Consider the following 18,040-nt stretch of genomic DNA (forward strand, 5'->3'; position numbering starts at 1 on the left):
GCACTGTAAATCAGACAGCTGTCAATAATAAAGTTGAAAATGTTAGTTTGCAACTACACATTTACGAAATGGATCGCTTATCCAATGTTTAAAGCGTTAAATTTGTTCGATTGTTCTACAGAAATAACAATTTTCGAAAAGATTATGGTCAATTTCATCGTTCTACTGAACAACCTAGTGAAACAATTTGAATAAACTGAAGCTTTCGAGATAGAATAAGCCCTTTGAATCATTGTCGCGCCCGTTCAGCCGAAAATATTGCTGTTGTGCTCGTCGGCGTTCGCAGTTTTTTGCATTTCTTATAGCCCTTTTGATGTTTAGCGCATTTTTCAGCTAGATTTGCACCTACACCCGTATAAAATTCAGATTACAAAAAAACTGAAGCCCAAAGACCATGGACAGCACGAAAAATTTAAGCAAATTGGGTAATAAAGCAACAGGAAGTTGATGCTGATTTTCCAAAGAAAATCTTTTTTTCTGATGAAGCACATGTCCACCTCTCTGGGTATGTTAATAAGTTAAATTTTCGCATATGGGTCGAGGAGTAAAATCCTCGTGTGAATTACGAGAAACCATTACATTCTCAAAAAGTGACAGTTTGGTGCATATTGTGTTCAGCCGGCGTCATTGGGCCTTAGTTTTTTGAAAACGATAAATGTCGAACTGTAACAGTCAACGGTAAGAGCTATAGGCGCATGATAACCAATTATTTTAGGCACGAAATCGAATATATTGACGTGGAAGATATGTGGTTCTAACAAAAAGACGCAACTTGCCACATATTGGGCGCAACGTTAGATGTTTTACGTGAAAAGTTCCCGAATCGCATTATTTAACGTTTTGCTGGCGTCAACTGACCGCCAGGGTCATGTAAATTAACGACATTGGTTTTTTTTAGGGCTAAGAGCTATGCCTATAATAAAAAAAATATGTGCTGAATTTGAAAAAAAGTTCGGAAACTGAAGTTGGATCAACCTTTATTATTTTTTTGTGTATTGAAATAATACTATATATATTGTTTTTTTGCTCATCGTGACGCATTGGGGTAACCTATTAGATTAAGATGATCTTAATTTTATTTAAATAATTAAATAAATATATTTGAGATTTTTCAATTAAATGAAATATTTTTAATTACTGTGAATTATAAAAAACAACTGTTACTGCAATTTCTAAATATTGTAAAAAATAATATATTGTAAAAGAGAAAGTAATTTTTATTACTGGCAGCACTGACGCTGGTGACGTTTAATTGTCAGAGCCGCGTGCCGCTTCAGGTGAATCTTAAATGTTAAATTATTTATATTATTATTATTTATATTATTATACTGCGTTAAATTGAAGTTGGCTAAAAATGAAATTTAAAATATTTTGAAAAATCTATTTTGATTGATCAAATCACATTTTTGGTTGTTTAAGTTAAAGTACTTAGATGATGCAATAAAAAAATAAACAATTAAATTTGTGATGTTGAATAACATAAACTATTGTACAATTCTAGTCAAAATGGTTGCCTCTACTCTCACAACTGACCAACAACAAAAAAAAGAGTTGATCACTAGAAATCTTCAAGAGGTACTATAATGTTTTTAATTATTTTATTAATTTCACCGTTCATTCTTGAGTGTTTTGTCTAATTAAGGTGTTGGGAGAAGACAGATTAAATGAAATATTGAAAACTCGTGAAATAAACATATACTGGGGCACAGCTACCACTGGAAAACCGCATATTGCTTATTTTGTGCCGATTTTGAAATTGGCAGACTTTTTACAAGCAGGATGTCAGGTACGCTTTTATCGCATTTTAATATCTGATGACATTTGTGCAAAGGATCTTTGATATGTAGAGGATGAAAACACCGTTACAGAATATTTGCTCAATTTGAAAGATAGTATATTGTCGCGGTTTTCCTCTACTTACCAAGCGTAGTCATTAAATTCTAAACCTTCGTACAAATTTGTAGGTTACGGTTCTGCTGGCAGATTTGCATGCGTATTTAGACAACATGAAGGCGCCTTGGGAACTCCTCAATTACAGGACACAATACTACGAAGCGATGATCAAAGCTATGCTTTCATCTGTGAACGTTCCAGTTGACAAATTGAAGTACTTAGCCCATCAATATATTTGTTCAAGTGTTATATGAATGATTTATTATTTTTTTTTGTGTAGATTTGTTCGCGGTACCGATTATCAACTGTCTAAAGAATACACACTTGATGTGTACAAATTAAGTTCTTTAATGTCCGAGCATGATGCTAAAAAGGCTGGCGCCGAGGTTGTGAAACAAGTAGAGCATCCGCTTTTGAGCGGTCTTCTATATCCAGGTATTTGCATCACAAAGTAAATACTCAAATGAACCTTTACAGTAATCCCCCGAACTTACTTCATACATTATTAACCCATCGACCTACCTAATGAAAATTAAATTGGAATAAATAAAATATATTTTATGAAATTGTGTTGCGTAATTCAAAAGTAAAAAATGCGGAAATTGTATTGAAAACATTTCACAGAAAAAGAGGCGCGCCTCATGCTTTGACAATTGCACAAGCAAACACTCATAAAATATATGCTCCGCCCATTATGCTATCTGTGACGACTCGAATTTTTTTAGGTAGGCCGATAGGTTAATAGTCACCTAATTGATTCTTGATAGCAACAATTTTACACCTCAAAAGCTTCTATATTCAGCTTTTTTCTAGTCTTAGTTGGAGACAAAGACTTTGATTAATTTGTTTTCGAAGACATAATGGCTTCTGTTCGAAAATTATATCGGCATGTACACAGCAGTTTTTTAATTTTTTTAATTATGCATACGGGTGACGTAAGTTGGGGTATTACTGTAATTAAAAGAGTGCCACAAAGATCAAATCTTGGTCCACTATTATTCCTTGTTTTTATAAATAATTTAAAACCAATGAAATATTTATATCCATAAAAATGAATACTGATATTTTTTTACGTAAATGTCAGTTGACTTTATTTTCTTTGAATCTATCTAATTTTTAGGTCTACAAGCACTGGATGAAGAATATTTGAAAGTAGACGCTCAATTTGGAGGCGTAGATCAAAGAAAAATATTTACCCTGGCTGAAAAATATTTGCCAGCTTTAGGCTATGCTAAAAGAATTCATCTGATGAATCCGATGGGTAAGATATTACAAATGCATAATATAATTATCAATATCTTTATTCAATTTTATCTTTAACATGTAGTACCTGGTCTGACTGGTGGCAAAATGTCTTCTTCGGAAGAAGACAGTAAAATTGACTTATTGGACTCGCCTGCGGCGATTAAGAAGAAGATCAAGAAAGCTTTTTGCGAACCAGGAAATATTGCAGACAACGGTGTATTGTCTTTTACAAAGCACGTATTGTTTCCGTTGCTGAAAGGCGAAAGTAAGATAAGGAAGAATAATATTATATATGTAATTTTACGATGTGAGTATATGTTTATGTTCATTTTTTTAGAATTCGTTATTCATAGGACTGAAGCAAACGGTGGCAATTTAATCTTCGATACATATGAAGAGCTAGAGCAAGGTTTCGGCAAACAGGAAGTGCATCCGGGCGATCTGAAGGCCGAAGTAGAACTTGGCATAAACCGACTGTTAAGTCCAATACAAGAAACGTTTTCCCAAGAATCTCTAAAGACACTAACTGCTAATGCTTATCCTAAAGAAAAGAAAGGAAGTGAGTATCTATAACACTAAAGATGCACAGAACCCTTTGAGAACCTTAGAATATAGCCTTCTGGACAATGTGTTATATGTTGTTCCAGACATATCATTCTCTTGGCCGATAAATAGAATATTTAAAGGATATGATTTGAGTTCTCAATCGAATATTCGATTGTTTTAAAGCAAGTACAGTATAATTTCTCTTCAATCTCTACAGAAACTCCTCCCGCTACTGCAGTCGCCGATGAGTGTTCACCGCACAGATTGGACATCCGAGTAGGTAAAATTGTGGAAGTATCCAGGCATCCCGACGCCGACGGTTTATACGTAGAACAAATCGACGTTGGAGAAAAGCAACCAAGAACGGTAACTATAAATCGGCACTTCTTCATATTAATTTCAATCTCGAATAATATATACATTATTAAACTTTCAGATTGTGAGTGGACTAGTAAACTATGTACCCATCGAAGAAATGAAAGACCGCGATGTGGTAGTTTTGTGCAATTTGAAGCCTGCGAAAATGAGAGGTGTGGAATCTAAAGGAATGGTTCTATGTGCTTCATTGTAAGTTTAAAATCTTCATTTTTTATATGAAAAAAAAAATAAATCTGTTTTGAATATGCTTTTAATTCACAAAGTGTTTACCAAATAATTGTTAAATCTGATTTTTTTACATTTTCTATACCTAGGGGTGGTTAGCTATAATGATTCTGTGGCCACAAATAATTGTTTTGTCCATACAGGTTCTTAATACTTTAGACATTTGCATATATATATATGGGATAACCTAATCTGAGACGATTGGAGATGTGATTAATATTATTTTGGCTTTTATACATTTCAGTGGAGAGCCAAAACAAGTGGAACCGTTGATTCCGCCAGCTGGAAGTGTCGCCGGTGATAGGATTGTCGTCGAAGGTAATAATAGTACAGTGCATTTATTTATTTTGAATCAGGATTTATAGGGATCTTTTCCGATTTTTTTAGAGGAGGGGGCAAAAGTTGGCCAGTCAATAGTCGTTCTTTTAATATTTAGATTACACAAATATTCATAGTATTTCATTAAATGACATGCATTTTTTTGTCAAATTCAATGGTGTCTCTGATTAGAATACATGTCAACAGCAATAAAATCTTACCGTTGCAGTAAAAACACTTGGTTATCTAGTATTCATATTAAGACTTATAATTAGTGAGAATCAAATGAAGCACTAAACCGAATTTTGACCAATAGAAGAGCGCAAAAAACAATTATCTCTTCTCAGAAGTCAAAAATCCACGTCAAAAGCAATAAAATCGTGTCGGCGCCGTCGCAGTGAAAACGCTCGTTACCGAGCATTCCCGCTGCGACGGCGCCGACACGATTTTATTGCTTTTGACATGAATTTTTGACTTCTGAGAAGTGATAATTGTTTTTGCGCCCTCCTATTTACCAAAATTCGGTTTGAATAACTTTGACCAATACTCTCATATCAAAAGTCCCTAGTAGTATTGGTAAGGATAGCTATCATATTTTTAAAACATAATGTAATATCCAAGTGCAGACGAACTATGGAACAATATGCGAGGTCTGTCTGTACTTCTTCTGCTTATTTTATTATCTTCCGCTTATTTTAAAGTTCTAAAACTACAATTAGTTTTAGAACTTTCATTAGATCGAGTTGGGTTTGGGTTTGAACAGCATATAAGTTCACTAGCACCTATCAGTTAAGTTATATTTTCGTTAGTAGAACTATATATCTATTGGTGAAAATGTATTTAGACTTTACTAGTGAAAGTTCAGCGAAACATATACATTCACTGTAACATTTTTGCATCCCATGTAAATAAATAATAATAAATATGTAAATTTGTGTATTACTATTACATATGGAAAAGTTGAAATCATATAATTTTACTAGCATCTGCTAGATAAATTGTATTTTCACTGGTAAAAATATATATCTACCAATGAAAATGTATTCCGATATGATTTCACTGAAATGGCATATTTAAAAAAATACTTTTTTTAAATATGCCATTTCTTTTTTTTAGATTTTCCTCGAGGAATAAACCTAGAATTTCTGGTTTAAAATCTGGAACGTAATTTTAGCTTTTTTCAGAGGGGAGGGGGGAGGCAAAAGTTGGCCTGTCAGTAATCGTTTTTTTTAACACATAGATATTTTTTTAATGCTAAGAAATTAGTATTTGAAAAATATAAAATGAAAAATATTAAATTTTGTGTTTAAATGTTCATTGCATTGCAGGTTATGATTTTTTTGTAAAAGAACGATTTTTCAAAAAGTTCCAAATTCGCCTCGTTCTTGCGCGAACACGCGTGTCCAGAGCGCCCTGCGTCCATTTGTTAATATTTAAATTTCATTACAATTTATAATATTTCATTAGATAACATACATTGTTCTTGCCAAATTCGAATTGCCCCCTTGAGATTTTAATGTGTTTGTTTATAGGTTATGAAACTGGTCAACCCGACGAAGTGTTGAACCCAAAAAAGAAAGTCTGGGAGAAGCTGCAGGTCGATCTGAAGACGAACGATGAACTGAAAGCTGTGTGGCAAGCTAACTATTTAATAAGCCAAAGCAATAAGAATCCGGTCACCACGAAGAGTTTCAAGAATGCCTCAATCGCTTAATATTTTTGTGATTTTATCCACGGTTGCCTTAATTTTGCTAATTAAATTATTTTTTTCATTTAAATATGCAAGGAGTTGAAATAATAAATGCTCTGAAATGCATAATTGAGTTTTATTTATGTATATATATATATATATATTAAAAACAGGTCTAGAACTACTTCTTTGGGATTCTGAAAGTTAAAAAACAGATTATAGAAAATTGTAAAAATCAAACTATTTTTAGTATGATTAAATGATTACCTCTTGGCTAATTTTTGCCCTTGATATAAACCGGTATAATAACCGCTCATGTACCAGCTTATTAGCATCGATGATAATGCCTGATCCTCGGGAGAATTTCCACTGGGTGGCGGTAAAAATGGTGGAGGCGGCAATGGCATCTGAAAAGAATCAATTCTTTTTTTACAAAAAAAATATTTTATTAAATTGTTCACAAAAAGATGCAAAGGGAGCGTGTCAAGCAGCAACTTTACCTAATATCATATATAGTAATTTAAGATTTTGAATGCCATCGGTGTAATTTTTATTTATTGTTTTTGCTGTATTTATTTTAAATAATAATGATATACTTAAAAGTATGGATACTAGCAGTAGAACTTGAAAATATGTAAGTAAAAAAATCGAGAACACTGCAATCGGCCTATAATTCTTAATGTTGAAATATCACCCTTTTTATGAATCGGGGTGACTTGTAAATTTACATAGATAAAGAAACGACGATGTTTCGAGAGATTGCATGAATATGCTTTTTAGAACGGCCAGGCTAAGTTGAAAAGATTTTAAAACTAAATCAGGAACCAGGAACATTTTAAAATAAATATCTAGTCATATTTTAGATCGGAAAGCTTGACTTTCTTGATAGTAGGTACTTATACATGTATTGAAAACGTGGCTTAAAAAATATTTATATTTATAGGTCAAGCAGCTCCAAGGATAGTGCTCTAGATTTGCACGCTATGTGTGTAATACTTATTACGTCACGTAAGCAATTTAAATATTGCATCCTCACACAGGTCGTAATGTGACGACAAGCACTTGTAAGTGCCTGACATTATTAATTTAACATATCGTAATGGGGGGTATGTTGATGCCAGATTCACGTGTCACATGTGTTGGTGAAATCCACCTTAAAATATAAATATAAGATTTACTATTTACGTACATCATTATCCATGTCCATCAAATTAGGAGAAAATGAAGGTAATTGAGGCAGTGGCGGCAAAAAAAGTCCTCCACTTTTGTAAGCCGGTTTGTTGACTCTCTTGCCTGTATTATATTTTCCAGTTTTATTATAACCTAAAAATGTACATTAGGAACATATTTAAAACATACCACACATTGAATTTAAACTAACGTTTTACCGTTATAATTTGAAGTGGCCGAGTCGCTTTGATCGCATTCTGAAAATTTATCATTTCCCGCGTCGGTGGCTTCCTCGTCGTATTTTGATTCTAGAATCTGTTGATGTCTATGTTTATCCCCAAAGGATGGTTTCAAATTGCTTAAATTGACCTCTTCTTCGTTTTCATATCCTAAAATGAATAAGACAACTGTCAAATATTTCAACAAAAGTATTATTGCCAGTTTCAAACTCACCTATGAATGTAACGACACAATCCTCGCCGTCTATATAAGACACAGTAGCTTCGTATTCAAGTCCGTCTCCAGTATAAATTGCGCGACACTCAGATCCAATCTTCCAAGTCGAATTTTTTGATTTATTTTTTTTACAAATTTTTTTCTTGTCTTTATGTGCAGCTTTATTGTTCGCGTTTGTAGCATTACCTTTTAAAATCAACAAATATTATTTATTTAAATCGCGTCTTATTGTCACAATTGGATCTACTTACCCGGAGATGAGTTTGTGTTCATGGCTAGTCGTTTGGCCACTTCCACGTGCGCGACGCTAATAGCTTTGTCATACACGTCGATCAGCATTTTGTCGTCCCATAGAGCATCATTTGAAGATTCTTCACTTTCAGACATGCTCTGCAAAACAAATTATATTATGTAAAAACAAAAAATTTGGTTACTTAATTTATATTAAATGAATCGTACCATATCGTTACGGCTGAAAATCATCTTTCCAACTACAGACATCGCACAAATATAAATTAAAGTAAACAAAAAGAAAAACAAGCGTACGACAACTTTGACAGTTCATATGCCGATTGCCCTAAGTACAAAATATTTCGACCATTAATTATTTTTAACATTTATGAGGTAATATCGAACACTCATAATTCCTCCAATAAATATATGTATTAATTATTACTATTAAATAATTTTATATCATACATATATGATATTCTCCAAAGGCTGAAGTGGCAATTATTAGCGAATTTTTTATACATAAAATATGCAACCTAGCTCAATTTCAATTTATTATCTCGAAATTCACCAGTAAGATTAGAAAAATCTATGAAAACCTAATTAGTGAAGGTTGATCGTAATTATACAATAATAATCATGATAGAAATTGAAAAGCATTAGAGTTCATATGAAAATCGAATCAAGGTTTTCAGGTATTAGTCACTAATTAAACTACTTGCATTAAAATAATATTAATAATTATCCCTTCTCAGGAGTTAATGATCTACGTTAAAAGCAATAAAATCGTGCCGTCACCGTTGTAGTAGGAACGCTTGTTGCCGACCACCAATATTTTTATGACTTCTACTGGGGTACCTCAATGATCTAATTTGGGTCCATTGCTGTTTCTATTGTTCATTTGACATAGAAACAGCAATAAATCGTTCATTTTTTCATTATATGCGGATGACTTAAAATTTTTCAAGAGAATGCAATCGATTTCGGATTCCCTCGACCTGCAGGAGGATCTCAATTCTTTATGGAAGTGGGCTTGCTATAGCCGATTGCTTTCCAGTATAAAGAAATCTCACACAATTTCAATTTCAAGGTTGTCGATGCCAGTGGATATATTCTAAGCAGGTCTTCCTTTACTAAGCATCTAGGTGTGACTTTCGAAAAATACTTTAGATTCAGCATGCAAATTGCAGAGAGTCTCAGCAGATCGTTAAAAACGCTCGGTTTTATCATAAGAAACTCGCGCTACTTTAGGAATACTCTAGTATTGCGCACTCTTTATGATGCTCTAGTTCTCGGTAGCGTCCACTGTTCTTGCCTGTGAAGCCTAAGACTGGAGCATTTGCCAACTTTTCTTCTTTCCATATTTGCAACATTTTAACGAAAACATTTCGCTTTATGGATATCTGGAAAATATTTTTGTTCTGCAGTGCTCGACCCTAACTTTGTGGAGCAGCAGGGTGGAGCACCATATAAAATATATCATATCATTAATTATTTGTAATACTATTTTTGAGCACGTTGAAAAACTCCATTTCGCAATAAATATGTTTTTAGGTGTACTCTAAATCAGTTCTTCTTAAAGTGGTGCTCAGTGAATATCAGTAATATTACCGTGGGGCAAAATTTTATATTTGAAACTGAAATTAAAGATAGATATTTTTAAAAGTGTTACAAAAACAAAATAAAAGTTTAGGAATTTTTTAAACAAACCCATTTTGTTCCTATAAATTTGCTCATCGGGAGCAAGGAATAACTGACCGCAGTACTTCTGAATTTGGTGCCTTTTATTTTCTTGGTTTCCTCAGCAATTGCTTAGCGTGCTTAAGGGCCAATCCAGCCCTGACTATGACGCTTGCTATTAGTCATTCCTCCGGCTAACGCACGTGCATACTTTTCATCATGCTACTCCGTGATATAACACAAGTAAGGAAATAATTTGAAATTCAATAATAATCGTTTTAATGATTTTTAATCTTATACATAATATAACATAAATAAATAGTACACAATATTTTTAATCGCAAAATACAATAATACAAACATAAAATTTTAATTGAACAAAATGTCGCATTAAATATAACAATAATCATAATGAGCTTTCTTTAAATGAACACTCAAATTAGTATACTTTTCTTTTAGTATACTTTACCACATTTGTCACATTCAAATTTTGTATTTTAAAATAAAATTTCGTTTTGAATACCTTTTCATACTTGTCGCATTTCAAAGACTTATTATTGAGTTTTTTGTGTCTCGATTTGAACGCCTTTCCGCATTCGTCGCAATGAAATTTACAATAGCTGATGTGTATTTTTTTCATATTAGGAGTTAAATAAGATTTTACTTTGACTACTTTAATACACACGATACATTTGAAATTGGTATTATTATGATTTTTTTGTGCCGCAAAAGACAAATTATTTTTTGATTAGGATAATCTTTGTACTATGTAATATGAATAGTTAAATTGGACATTCTTTTAAATTTTCAATTATCTTTGTGCACCATCTTTAAATGAACACTTAAATTAGATTTCCTTTTGAATGTTTTTTCACACATGGCACATTGCAAGTAGTAATTTTTATGATTTTGTTTGTGCCGCGATAGATATAATTTTGATTTGAATACTTTTCCGCATTCATCGCATTCAAAGTCACAAGATTCAATATGAACGCTCTTATGATGCGATAGGCAACGTTTACTTTTGAATAATTTTTCACATATGTCACATTTGAAGTTATAAGCATTATGATTATACATATGCTGTGTGAGATATTTTTTCGTATCGAATGATCTTTCACATTTGGTGCAGTTAAAGCCACAAGAAACATTGTCTATCAACTGGTGGGTTGTAAGACAATGTTGATTTTGAAACAATTTCCCACATATATGGCATTGAAAATCGTACAAATCGTTGTGTCTTTTCAGATGAACAGCGAGAGAAAATTTTTTTTTGAACTTTTTTTCACATTTATCACATTCTAAATTATAAGATTCATTATGCACAATCATATGAGTTATAAGGCTATTTTTAGTTTTGTATTTCTTTCCACACTGGTCACATTCAAAGTAGTAAGAATCCACGTGTGCCGTCTTCGAATGATAGGTAAAAGTTAATTTGCTTGTGAATACTCTATCACATTGGCCACATTCAAATTCGTAGGATTTAGTATGAACTTTTTTATGATTTTTAAGATAATATGGACTATCAAATACTTTTCCACACTTGTCGCATCCGACGGCGACGTGAACTCGTTTAATATGACTCAAGAGGTTGACCTTAGACTTGAACACTTTTGAATGCAATTTACATTTGTAGCGATAACTATGAGTGCTAATATGTTTTGATAGCTTAGATTCAGTTTTAAATATTTTTTCGCAAACATCACATTTAAGAATATGACAACTTTTGGGATTTGGTTGGATTTCTTTTACGCATGTTTGTTCAATTTTATCGTAAAGTAAATTTTTTTCATTTTCGAAGTAAATTAGACGAGGAATCGGACTGATTTTGTAAGGCGCAGAAGTATCTCTCGACTTTTGGAATGTTAAAAAATCTACACTGTCTATGTTTGCGTTGAGTGTATTTTTAACGTTAAGCATTTCTAAAAAAAATACGAATAATAATCAGTATTATAAAACAAAAACAATTATTGAATAGAATACAATTCTAACCTATTTCAATATCATCGTTGATTTCGTTAATGCCATCAAACTCTATCTTCAAGTTTTCACTCTAAAATACATTATTACAATTCTATTTAATGTTATTTTGTAATACATCACATAGTTTACCTTAATTGTAAATTTGTCATAATGAATAGTTTCATCTTGATTTTCTATCAGTGGTTCTACATAGAATTAAAAAATAGCGCAATTACATTTGATTTCAAGTACTGAAATAGATCATTAACTCAATACCTGTTTGAATTAAGCTCGAAAATGACATTTTAGTTACTGAAGTCGAAATGTCACTTATTAATTGCGTTTCGACGTTCTTGGCCTAAGCAAAAAAAAATTTAAGCATAAATCATAGTGATGTGCACCCCATGGAAAAATAAAAAATATAATAAATAAATTCCAGTTAGAATTTTTGGTAATATATTTCTATTCAAATATATATTTTATTTTTAAGCAATAATATTGCTATTTGTTAATTATATCGATTGGTGCTGCATCAATCGCTATGACTCATTTGGCTTGTTGCATAGTCGAAGGAAGTCGTATCGAATCTGTCAAATTTTTCTGATACAACCCCGGGATATCCGGACGGTTGATAACCCCGATTCTAGTATCTGCCGATCTGCCATTTGTTAATAAAATGCATGTTCTCTTTTAATTTTTAGAATATAGCCTCACACGTTTCCATTATTATCATTTCCAAGGTACGAGGAGCATATTCATACCAATTACTAGCTTATTATTTATTTATTATTGTGCAACAATAGTATTTTTATAATCATCGGGCTTAATTTGTACCAACGTCTGATTCTTTTCAATTTTTTCTGAGTAGAAACCGCAATAGTAATTGCAAGTATGCCATATCTGCGTTCGAAATCATCTTGACGAAACGGCAGGTACTAGAATCAGGGTTATCAACCGTCCCAGATATCCCGGGATTGTTTAAAAAAAATTTGACAGATTCGATACGACTTCCTTCGACGGCGCAAAAAAAACGAATGAGTCATAGCGATTGACGCAGCATCAATGACGTAGGTTACACGCTCAGTCTGCCGTCAGTTTAGTCCATATTTGTGGTCCGATTGACGCCAGACTGAACGTGTAACGCGTTGAATAACGGACTGATGAACCGGACTGACAGATATTTAAATATTTTTATAATTTTCGTCAGTCTGGTGCGGACTGACAACAGACTGATCGTGTAATACATTCCATCAGTCTGATCTATTAGTCACCGCTCGGACAACGATGGAGGTATGCGCCGAGAACGCTAACTACGCAGCCGTTTGAAGCAGAGAAAGATTTTGTATTTAGATTAGAATCAATGCATATTCTCTGGGATACAACCGATAAGAAGTATGTAAATAAGTATAATAGAAATGAAGCTTTGGGAAGGTTGTTGATAATTTATACAAAAATTAAGCCTCTGGCCATCATCGACGATATTAAAAAAAACACATTAAGATCAAATTACCGCCGAGCATTAAAAAAATAATAACGTCCCGAAAATCAGGGGCCGGGGCAGATGATGTTTATACTCCGAAGAGTTGACTTTCAATATCTTCGTTTTTTAGATGAATTCGAGCGACCCGAAGTATGTTATTTTCAAATAAAAACGCTTAAAATATTTAATGCATTTATTAAAACGAATACAACATAACCTAATAAATTAATACAGTCTAATATTTATTATTAATTCTTGCGAATATCCAATATACCCTCGTTATTGAAAAAGTGACAAAATTTTTCTCTTATTATTTTTACATCGTTTGGTGAATTTCGAGTGCTAATGGGCTCCAAATCAAGTAATTCATTTCCATCTTGTTTTGTGATTTTCCAATTCGATGCCAAATAAAGCTGAGGTTGGGTTTTAACCAAATATAATAATTACGTAAATAAGAGAATGTCGCTTCATTTTTTCCGCGGTAAACGTATCACCCGAAAGCGTTCTCCAGAAGACTGATGTCAGTCTCGACTGATCGTGTAATATCATCCGTCAGTCTATCAGTCCACTATCAGTATTTTATGATCAAGATCACAGACTGAACTGATGGCAGACTAAACGTGTAACCTACGTCAATCGCTCATCATTAGAAACCGTCAATCACGTAACGATTGATCAATCGCAATTGATCATCTCCGAGATTCTTTACAGTTTATCATTCTCGTCAACCACGTAAAAATAATAGAAAATTTATCGCTTCACGTGCCACTGTAAACAGTCAATCGATCGCATCAATGAGCATCAATGACGTAACGATTAACAATCGCAATTTACCCTTTCGGGGACACTTTATACTCGGCTTATACAAAATTAAATAAAAAATATATTATAGTAATCTAATAAATAATACATATTTCATAGTTAAATTATGAACTTACTTTTTATAGTTAAATTATGATTTTACACATTATTAATTTTTAAGTATTAACCACTTTACATGCGGGTTTCTTTTTGAAAAATGTTTAAAAAATCATATTTTTTATAATAAATTATAAAAGTAAATAATTACATATAAATCGAAAAAAATTGAATTTTTTGCAAAATATATTTTTTTAAATTACATATTCAAAAAATTAAATTTACAATAAAAAATAAAAAATAGGCTTGAATTTTTTAATCTTTTGTGAATTCGCAAAAGAAGAAAACTTTGAATTAATAAAATAAATATTATTATTATCATCATTATTATTAGACCATGGGAAATTTGCTAGAAATATTTTTTAGTGTTAGCACCGATGTAAAATAATACGTTGCAGTACCCGATTGAAATTATTTTAGTAATAATGGATAATATTTTCAATAAAACCAATAAAAACATTAATATTTTTTCCCATCCTTATACATTCAAAATAAATACATAGCAAATTGTCATTAACAAGAAAATTAAAATATTTTTTTAAATTTTACCTATAATTGTAATTGCCATATGATGATATATACATCGCAGAAAGAGGAGGGGTGAAAAAACTTTAGAGTAAAATGTAAGGAAATATTAAATGCTGTATAACATATCTACTAACCATAAAAAAGTAAAAATTTCTATACATTTTTATAAATTGAAATTTTTATATAATTTCTTTGACATTTTTCGGAGGGAATTTAATTAAAAATTTTAAGATTTTTGTCTAAGTAAGTGTTTTCCAATTACTAAAATTTTTTTTTCATGTTAAAGGGTTTATTTGGCGGTAATTATTACAATTATAATACACATATTTATAATACGCAATATTTCTGCGCATGCACTTACATAATTTTCTTTGTGTATATAAAAATGTTTTAATATAATGTGTTATTATTTAACAGACTTAAATATATACATTCCCTAAATATTTAATGTGGAAAAATATTCATAAATAAATATTTGTACTTTCTACTGAATATTTTCGCATCGCCCGCGAGAAATCCTACGGCCCCTAATTTGGGAAACACTGGTCTAAGTAATATCTTTTTATTTTTATTCATTTCTTTGTAATTAATATCAACCGTTAAATAAATAAAAAAATCAGTTCATCATTAAAACACTCGCTAAAAATTACGTCTTTGGGAAGTCCCAAAGTTATAAGGGAATGTACGCGGTTTTTGTCAGTGATGAAAGTGTGTCGCAATACTGCTCCGTAAACCAAACTGAATTGGTAGAAGATTGCACTTACGGACAGAAAGGTTAATAAACAAGTGCAGACATAATGTTTAAACGTAAAAACATAACGTATGCACCTAAAAATATAGTGTATACACGTGAAAGCATAATGTATACAAGTGAGAACATACCAGTCACCACAATACACGTATCCGGAATCCCAAATAATGTAAGAGACTCGAATATTAATAGTATATATGTATATCGCATAATATTTTGGTATTAAATAAAAAATATTACAGGTGCGACCCAGGGATGTTCTCCGACATTTCGGTCGCTTCGGAAAAATCGTCGATTCTATATTCAAACAGTCCCGAATTACTGAGCGTGGTAGTTATGCCTTGATCACGTATGACAATTCCACTGAAGCGTTCGAGTCAGTCGTTCAATCGCAAAATATTGACTTAAATTATAATTATCATTGAAAAAATAAATTTATTTTTATTTTTTTAGAGCTATAAATGGCAGAGTCGTAATCAAAGGTGTTTTATTAAAAGCTTCCACAGCGGACTTTTGGCTTCAAAAAAATACTAAAATTGGTACAGGTTTTATATTTTAACTATTAAAATATATATGTATATAATTTTTTTTTTAAATTATGCTATTTTTAGGAGAAATCTTTAAAAGTGTACATCCATCATCGGATATTGCAACAGTTGTAATTACATAAGATCAAATTTAATTAATCATATGACAATATTCTTATATGTGTCTATTTTTCAGAACGAATATGTGAATATACAAGACAAAGATAATATTTTGAATGTGGTGAACGAATATTGTTTTATGAAAATATTCAGCTATTTGCCGCTGAAACAATTGATTCAATCCGAAAGAGTCAGCAAACGCTGGAATTATCTCGTCCGCGAAAAATACAAAGGTAATTAATATCATTGCTTATATAATTGGTGAGAACTTACCGGAACTTGTAAATAAATTTTGTTGTATATAAAATTATTTCTGAAATATTCATTACACTCGCAACTAACTTCAATGTGTTATAAATGGATCTGTGTAATTGTTATATTATTAATTTCAAACTTCCTCGCTGAAAACGAATTGTAATTCATTTTGTTTCACGTAGTTTCAACCACTGTTCTATTGAAATTGCTTTTAATCTAATTAAATGTTAACTTTTTTCCAGGTATTGTTGAATTAAAAGCAAAGGAATGGGACGGCGATACATTGAGGACAGTTAAATTGCATTTATTATTATTTAAAATTGGTCGTTATTTGAAAACGCTACACCTAAACATTGAACTTAATGAATATAAAAACAGAACACTGTACGTGGTTGCCAAACTGTGTCCCAATCTCAATGAGCTGTCAGTTGTCAATATACAATCAAATCACTGGAGCTACTTATTCAGTAAATGCAGCAATCTGAAATCCCTACATCTTCGTGGATGTGGCGTACACAATAACCCGTTCAGAGATTTTATGTTCACGTTGAAAGAACCAGTAACCAGGGATAACCATTCCTCAAGAGATATTTTTGCACATTTAAATTTAAACAATCTAACAAAGTTCAGCTTAAAAGATTCGCAATTACAGCGTTTTCTGTCTATTGGAGTATGTATGCGTATGAGTAATCTAAAAGAATTGCACTTAATAGGTGCGGATTGGGATGAAAGTTATATATCTAACGTATTAAAATTGTTTCCACAACTTGAATCTCTTGGTCTGAGTGTTGACAGTTTGAGCCCAGAACTAGAGCCAATATTGGATATGAAAAATTTGAAAAAACTCGAGCTATGTTCAGATACAGCTGTCAATGATGAGTTGTTAATGAAGATCTGCTCAAATTGCACTGAATTGACCAACCTGGATATATCCAATGGTATCAAAATTACAGGTGAGAAACTGACATGAATCATTTGTTATTTTTAAAACATACTTATTTATTATATTGTTGCAGAAATCACTGAAAAAACTTTTATTTGTATATGGTCATTAAAAAATTTAAAAGTTTTGTGTATGAACGGCATTACAATTTGTGGCATGTCATTTGAAAACTTTGCTATGTCCAGAATACATAGCGATTACATAAGAAAAAAGAGTTCAAGTAATTTGAATACATATAATATAAAATACTATGTTTGTAACAATTTTCAACATGTTTGTGTGAATTCGAGAAAAGTGCTTTGCAAAATTCAGCACCAGCTTTTTTGTTTGGCTGTAACTAAAATGTATTTTTGTGATTGTTTTGCAATTATAAGTTTTTTACTAGCATAAAATTGAATAAAAAATATTTTTATTTTATTACTAAATGTAGAAGCAAAATTATTACAAAGATAACTGATTGACGAATATTACCATGTTAATGATTACAGATAACTACAGCTTGTAGGTGGGTTAAAAGGATTGAATGGCAAATTTCAACACAACCACAACCAACTTGTAAATTAACTTAGTATGTACATGGAAAAGTAGTGACAATATAGTATTCACAACTAAATTCAAAACAAATATTTAATTTTAACCAGTTTTGATTTTAGTTGTATTCCAGGTGAATTGGAAAATGTTTTGATGGGTGGCAATTAATTATATGCAGCAGTAATATTTT

General features: G+C 31.7%; 4 protein-coding genes across 6 annotated transcripts; 2 read left to right on the forward strand and 2 right to left on the reverse strand.

Moving 5' to 3' along the window:
• The first annotated feature begins 1,231 nt into the window (after positions 1–1,231).
• TyrRS (Tyrosyl-tRNA synthetase) lies at positions 1,232–6,421 on the forward strand. 2 transcript variants are annotated; one of them, XM_088184562.1, is made up of 12 exons: positions 1,232–1,290; positions 1,502–1,575; positions 1,643–1,786; positions 1,965–2,107; positions 2,174–2,328; positions 3,014–3,154; positions 3,221–3,403; positions 3,476–3,697; positions 3,902–4,050; positions 4,121–4,251; positions 4,532–4,605; positions 6,138–6,421. In XM_088184562.1, exons 2-12 carry the CDS (start codon positions 1,507–1,509, stop codon positions 6,317–6,319), a joined length of 1,593 nt encoding a protein of 530 aa, XP_088040688.1. In that variant the 5' UTR covers positions 1,232–1,290; positions 1,502–1,506; the 3' UTR covers positions 6,320–6,421. The 2 variants fall into 2 exon arrangements, with proteins under 2 accessions (XP_088040688.1, XP_088040687.1); XM_088184561.1 differs by having other exon boundaries at positions 1,232–1,277.
• Positions 6,413–8,516, reverse strand: Smn (survival motor neuron). Its single transcript, XM_088184563.1, has 7 exons — positions 8,381–8,516; positions 8,173–8,311; positions 7,919–8,107; positions 7,684–7,854; positions 7,485–7,618; positions 6,563–6,702; positions 6,413–6,492 (listed from the first exon to the last, which is right to left on the reverse strand). The coding sequence occupies exons 1-7, from the start codon at positions 8,420–8,422 to the stop codon at positions 6,477–6,479; spliced, it is 831 nt and encodes a 276-aa protein (XP_088040689.1). The 5' UTR covers positions 8,423–8,516; the 3' UTR covers positions 6,413–6,476.
• Positions 8,517–10,094: 1,578 nt separating this feature from the next.
• LOC148235667 (uncharacterized) lies at positions 10,095–12,157 on the reverse strand. The gene is made up of 4 exons (XM_088184564.1): positions 12,074–12,157; positions 11,948–12,003; positions 11,828–11,888; positions 10,095–11,757 (listed from the first exon to the last, which is right to left on the reverse strand). Exons 1-4 carry the CDS (start codon positions 12,099–12,101, stop codon positions 10,640–10,642), a joined length of 1,263 nt encoding a protein of 420 aa, XP_088040690.1. The 5' UTR covers positions 12,102–12,157; the 3' UTR covers positions 10,095–10,639.
• Positions 12,158–15,481: 3,324 nt separating this feature from the next.
• LOC148235668 (uncharacterized) lies at positions 15,482–17,837 on the forward strand. 2 transcript variants are annotated; one of them, XM_088184071.1, is made up of 7 exons: positions 15,482–15,643; positions 15,717–15,850; positions 15,928–16,013; positions 16,086–16,132; positions 16,198–16,354; positions 16,619–17,329; positions 17,393–17,837. In XM_088184071.1, the coding sequence occupies exons 1-7, from the start codon at positions 15,521–15,523 to the stop codon at positions 17,707–17,709; spliced, it is 1,575 nt and encodes a 524-aa protein (XP_088040197.1). In that variant the 5' UTR covers positions 15,482–15,520; the 3' UTR covers positions 17,710–17,837. The 2 variants fall into 2 exon arrangements, with proteins under 2 accessions (XP_088040197.1, XP_088040198.1); XM_088184072.1 differs by having other exon boundaries at positions 16,086–16,129.
• The last annotated feature ends 203 nt before the right edge of the window (positions 17,838–18,040 follow it).

This window comes from Plectrocnemia conspersa, unplaced genomic scaffold (assembly GCF_051122295.1).
Source record: "Plectrocnemia conspersa isolate PC_06_02 unplaced genomic scaffold, ASM5112229v1 ptg000004l, whole genome shotgun sequence".
Lineage (NCBI taxonomy): Eukaryota > Metazoa > Arthropoda > Insecta > Trichoptera > Polycentropodidae > Plectrocnemia > Plectrocnemia conspersa.